The 6,514-nt window shown below is 41.9% G+C and overlaps 1 protein-coding gene across 1 annotated transcript in view; it reads right to left on the bottom strand.

Annotated features, from left to right (window-relative positions):
- Window positions 1-327: 327 nt before the first annotated feature.
- Window positions 328-6,514, bottom strand: part of T265_04918 (hypothetical protein) — a gene marked incomplete at both ends in the record, with an annotated part of 47,556 nt that continues 41,369 nt past the window's right edge. The window contains one exon of the mRNA XM_009169778.1: window positions 328-2,964. Coding sequence (XP_009168042.1) covers window positions 595-2,964 — 2,370 coding nt within the window. The remainder of the gene's footprint in view (window positions 2,965-6,514) is intronic.

Below are 6,514 nucleotides of genomic sequence, written 5' to 3'. Positions count from 1 at the left end.
AATGAATTTAAATCATTCTGACACATTGCGTAATACCACTAGATCACATGTAAAATATACAGAACAGAATGTCATCTGCATCATCGGGTCAACGGACAATTCCTGAGCACAATGAGACAAATTGTACAAACCAAAACCAGATTAGCCGGACAACGCGATTACCAGCTTAAGTGATCACTATTTCGGAAGTGAGAACATGACTCTGTTTTTAGTATGTGATTGCTAGTTTGATTTGTTTCTTGTCAGAAGCTTAAGAAGAACAGAAAAAGAGGCTCTTCAAGAGAAAAAACTATATTTTGAAAACTTTTACTACCTATGAGTTTTTTATTACTCAGATGGCAAATGAAAGTTATATTGATGAACATGCCGTTGCTACTTGCTTTATGTAAGACCAGAGCTGAAAATTTACACTTAGTTTTCAATAACTTCGTCACACAAGTTGAATGAAAGACTTCGAAATGCGTTTGGCAGTTATCTTCATGATAGTTTGGAGTGGCAGCAGTGAATAACATAAGGCCAAAAGCTGCAAATATGTATGAATTATGCCCGAGGAGATTAGTTCAGGATGACGTGAGTCTGAGTGAACATGTTTGACTATTTTACTACTGCTCTGTGTTTTTTGTTTGATGAGAACTTTTCACTCAACCATCGGCGAGGAGACTGCACAAATTTCTTCAAATTGTTGGACGAACCGTCCAGTGGGTCCTTTGAGAGACTGATTTGACCGTTTGAGAGTTTAGGTTGGGGTTTATTACTATTATCAGTTTTCGACATAGGTGGCTTGCCGTTTTGGTGCGCAGTCGAAGACTTCGAAGAATATTCTTCCGCAGGATAGCTCTGTAGCTGCTGACTGGTGGATGGTTTAATATTTCTGACAGAAAAACTATGGCGTGTGTTCAAAGATATTTGTTGTGTGGGTTTTAAATCGTTCGGGATTCCATGAGACTTTGATATCTTTTGTGACAAAATTAGTGAAGCCCTTTTACCACAGTTTTGTTCTGGTTGTATGCGGCCTTTAGCGTCAGAATTTTGATTGTGTTCCTCAGCAAGAGCGGGCGAGGTTGTAAGCGTCGACAAGTTTCTCACTCCCCATCGACGTTTTGCTAGCTCACTGGGGACCAGTTCACTTTTTGGTCTCGGTAATTTGCTTCGGAATATCCTACGCTTTGTATTGTCATTCACGTCAGACCGTAGATCTGGGGGATTAGCTTTGCCATTCTGGGAACCCTTTCCATCTGACTTCTGACTGGAGTTAGCTATTGGGGACACACTATCTGGTACCTTAGTAAGAATTTCAGAATTTCGTAACTCAAAGGTTTTGCCATTAACTTTTGGTTCAAAATTATTCACAGTTGCTCCGTCAGCAGTGGACTTTTCTGTCTCTTGTGGGCCGTGGCTGGATGGTTTGTTGGATCCGACAAGAATCAATTGTGATTTAGGGCGTCCTGTCCAATGACTTTCCTTCACGGAAAACCCTGTCTCTGTTGAACTTTCTTCTATCACAAATTTGTCGAACTCAAGAGGATGGAAGTCAATCAGAAGCATTGGCTGAGAAGTTTTAGTGTGATGGAACTTTTCGTCTACATCAGAGTTGCTCTTATGATTGGAAAAAGACAAAGTGGCCCCTAACCAAGGGGGCTTTTCACCAGAGCTGAGGTGTTTTTCGTCATGAATACTTGAAAATCTGGATGGGCTGATATTTCTGATTGTTGCTGCATCTAGTGGGTCTTTTATAACACTCACAACCTGACATGTTACTTGTTCATCGGGATGATTTTCCTTCGAATCACATGGCTTACAAGCAGGTGGTGCTGTAAATAATTTGGGCGATTGCACTGAAGATCTATCAGTAGTAGTGATAGCTTTATTAGAAGAAAGATGAGGCTTCAAACTAGGCGGTATCTCGTTCAATGACGCTAGACTGTGTCTGAAACCTTGTGGGTTAGACGTGCTGGTCGCGAATGACTGCGAACGGCGCAGAGTTCCAAACTTGTGATCCACTTCTGCGTGAACGACACTCCCAACAATAGCGTTGATATCAGCCTGCACATCCGGAGTGCTCAAACTATGACGCCGTTCGAATGGAGCACGTAAAACTGTGTTGATTTCATAAGGGCTGGTAGAAGCCTTCTGCTCTGTTTTGACTGGAGATTGCTGTAGGGATTTCTGGTTTGGGATTGAATAATCAGTCGACTGTAGGTGATTCGTTAACAAGTCTAGCAATCCATTATTTTGTCTTTCCACTTCAAACCCTCGAACTTGTTCAGTAGGCTTCTCTAGAGGGACACAGTTGAGTTCATGCATGTTCATCGATCTGTGCTTATTCAGTATGTTTTTATCTCGTCTGGCGTAGGCTCGTTTGGCAAGCGAGGATTCTGCCCTATGACTTGATTTTCGTCGTCGTTTGACCTGCTGTTTCTTAAGGGCTATAAAGTTCAACATGCTCTGATTTTCTTCATCCAGTGAGAATTCTGGATCATCCAATAGCAATAAATTCTTCTGACTTGCTGAAGTGGAGCCTCCGTCTAGCTGAGATTCACCGTTGGTGGCTAAGTTTAATGTATCTTCTGGATCACTGCTATCGGACTTGAACACCAACTGGTAGGAATTTGTTCTAACCAATTCAGATCGGAGAATACCGTTAGGAATATTGCCTCCTGGCACTTTTTGTGTGGGTGGGCATAGCACTGCCTCACTGTTGCTCAACGGGTTCTTTCTCATCTTGATGGAATCTTCGAATTCAAAGTAATTTTCGTCATCAAGAAGCATGTCACTAAGGCGGCATTCAACAATTGTTGGTATTTGGTTGTTTTTATAAATCCTATTCCTATATTGTCCAATCGCTACCGGATGTCCATATTTGATACTCGTGATGACGGAATCCCCCCCAATTTCGAGTCCATGGATCGAAGCCACCGGGATCAGATGTTCGGAGCTTGCTATTGGCATGTTGTTCAAACTAACCTGAAAAAGATCAAAATGAACATTGGGAAACAAGTGGAAAAACATGGTGTTGGAACAGCTGCAAAAAGTAACTATAGGGTATTCACCTTCAGTGAGGCAATCAAATCACTACTGTTCTGGCTCAAGCTACATGGTGTAATCCCAAATGGTTAAATTGGGTCAGAAACAACCTGTCGACTCCTGGCCACTGGTAAGGGCAGATTTTCTGCAGAGAATACAACTGTCAGCTTAGGTTTGTAACATACAAACGATAAAGATAGAACCTGTAATTGGTTATCAGAAACCAGCTTACAACCGATAAATTGCCCTAACGTTGCTAGAAATGCAAGTTCCAGTCAATGGAGGCCCTATAGCAGGTTTGAAAACACTTCCAGACACGTATCCGTGGACAAAGAAGTCACAAATAATTCCGTGCTTTGGGCGATAAGTTTGTCTCAACTAAACTGAGAAAAGACTGAAAGATTTCTCGCCATTCCCCTAACGAATAAGCTTTTATGCGAATAGTCATTTATCTTTACACCGGAAAAGAATATCTAGATATCCACCACTGTGAAAATTCAATTTGGTGGTGCGTCCCAAAGAAGAATGCAATAACCCCACCATGCACCTTAAGCAAAGAAATTGTTGTGATATGGACGAGTACCGGCGGATTTGCATTCATCATGTCAAACGGGTAAGAACAAGCATTTCAGGTTCTTTATTTATTCTGCGGTAAAGTTCGCGTCCTTGTAGGACTAACTCACTAGTGCGTGATTGTTTGTTTGGTTGAGAATTATGAAGCACTCGAGATAAGTGGAAGATTGTACCAAACCTTTCACACCCGCTTTCTGTCAAATACTCGTCCTTGTAGGACTAACTCACTAGTGCGTGATTGTTTGTTTGGTTGAGAATTATGAAGCACTCGAGATAAGTGGAAGATTGTACCAAACCTTTCACACCCGCTTTCTTGTCAATTACTGACTCGTGATGCCTGGAATATTTTCGGTATGAGGTATTTTGTCCTAGTGCATCATTTTGACAGGTTTCAAGCGTCAATGACTCAGAAGTCCTGAAAGACAGGTTAATCGATGCATACCACGAGGACACATAAGGGCTTGTCTCTCCAGTCATCGAACAGACCAAAGACACTGCTATGGCCTGAATATATTTGCTTGTTCACACGTGAAAACTGAAGTGCGTCCAGCGCGCGCTGGTGGACTATTGGCAATACGCCCGCCTCGTAAGTCATATCCGGAGTCTGAAACTCGGCACAACAAATGAAGCGCACACCTGTCGAACCTTAATAAATACTATTGTTTCCCCATTTGGTGTGGACTCGCCATAATAACTGCTCAGGCAAGAGGAGGACTGTTCAAACGGGAGTGTTGTGAAGGCGAGACTACACATCGTCAGGAAATACAACATTGCATATGTCCACAACTGCTTGCTTACGCCTGTGTGTCTATCTTCTCACTGGTCAAGTTTTTTGTGCCATAGTATGGTAAGCATGTCCAAAAGTTACCAGTGGCTGTAAGGTGTGATCCGCCATTTAGTGAGTTCTTGAGTGTTTCCCTAGAGGTAAGGTCAGAATATGTTCCGCGGTAAAAATTTAAAAGTCACGAAATTTGCTTACCTCAGAGAAGAATTAGCTCTTGAAAGAACGAAACTTCGGTAGGTGCTGTATGACAGCAAACATGTTCGTATTTTCTAAAGTACATAAAAGATGACTGACCAAACAACACTTTCTGGGCCATTATCCTTTCCTCGAAAGAAATTCTGGCCTGAGCAACACCTCAAAGACCTCAAAAGAACCGGTCCCACTTGAATTCTTAGGGGATCGTTGTGCTACACTCCTAATTGGGATAGTGGCCCTCCGCTTTGAGGAGCCTGTATGTCAGTATGTATGTCAGTTGCTAACCAGACTGTTTCCGACAAAGAATAATGAGATAGAGTGAGTGAGCAAAGAATAGTCATAGGCGGGGTGCATTCAAAAGGGGTGAAACGCGTGTTAGACAACTAGGTTGCGCCGACTACCCGTCTGTTTCTGAATGCCCCACATCTACTGGAACGAATTAACCACATGTGGCTCACCAGAAGATGGAGTTCCACCGTAAGGGACTCGCAATTCTGTACTGTTTTTCAGCGTCAACGTCTATTTAGCGAATAACCTCGAAACAATTTGTTCTCCTGGCGAATGGGTTTAAATGAGCTTGCCGGTATAACAAACATCAAACTAAGTCCTCAATAAATGTCTTTTGGCCAAGGCAATAGGCGAATCACCCGTTTTACCATGAGAAGAAACCAGAATTCATTGACTGTAAGATTTTGGATATGTAACAACCCTTCGTCTGATAACACAACCCCACTCGGGATTGGGTGACTCTTCCTTTCACAGAAATCCTTCCAAAGAAAACTAATGATCTCCTCATGGCAGAACACTTTATTGCTCCCCACTTTGGAGGTCCGTCTGTAGGTCCGTCCTTGTGACAACTGCCGAATGTATAAATGTCAGTAAGATTTGACAGCATACAAAGAATTACTTTAGCTGGTTGCGTACCAAAATAGCAATTTAAGCTGACTCAAAGCTTTCAGCGATCTGATGCTAGGTGGAACTTTGTTTGAAACCGTCAGAGAAATAAACTGTGGAGTATTCCTTCCAGAAACCCGGTTCTAGACTTACAGGGTGGGGTCACGTTTTCTCCCGAACCCGTTTCTGATAATTTCGAAAGAAAACGCGAGATAATAAACATTCTGTGCACAGATGGTGGCGAGATTAACCAACAGTGCATGTCATTAATTCCAAGGAGGAGTAGTGGGGTGTTCAGACGGTAGCCTAATCGGATGCGGCACAAACGTATGACGGCCTGGGGTATATACAACAGTCTCCTATTTCGTAGCTGCATTCGGGAGTTCCGGAAGTACCCACACAATGAACACACGAGCATGATTTTTCAACCTATGCCGGCATTACGAGTGCAAAATATCATGCTCTGATAAGATGGGTGGAGAACAGTGATGTGTAACATCATGCACCATATTGAAGAAATCTGGATATTTTGGGTAACTTACGAGACATGCACACATAAAAATATTCATACTTGCTATAAAACACACGGAAGAATGTCCACGTTTGCCACATTGGGTTAAACTGCACTCTCAAAAAGTTGAGCCATCAAAATCGAAGTGGAAAAACTGGACTAAGGAATAAAAAATACGGACTGGTTTCTTGTTGCGCAACACCAGTCAATTTAACATCAAAGGATGGTGAGCTCCTTGTGTTACCAGGATCGATATCTTTCTGCCACTTTCTTGCTCATTCTGGGTAGCAAGAATTTAGGATAGTGCGGACCAACAGATTAGAATATCATCGTATTTAGAATTTGTTAAAGTACGCTATTTAAGTTAAATATGATCCAATTTTGAAATTTAATTATCTACCACAAAGTTGCAATCTGCTCTGATAGCAGCACCAAAGCAAACGTCAGGTTTTTAGCTTGTACGGATACCTGGAATGGAATGGTATGTATACCTACCCATATATATATATATATATATATATATATATATATAT

Source organism: Opisthorchis viverrini (assembly GCF_000715545.1).
Source record: "Opisthorchis viverrini unplaced genomic scaffold opera_v5_86, whole genome shotgun sequence".
Classification (NCBI taxonomy): Eukaryota; Metazoa; Platyhelminthes; class Trematoda; order Opisthorchiida; family Opisthorchiidae; genus Opisthorchis; species Opisthorchis viverrini.
This window is presented reverse-complemented; position numbering and strand designations above follow the sequence as displayed.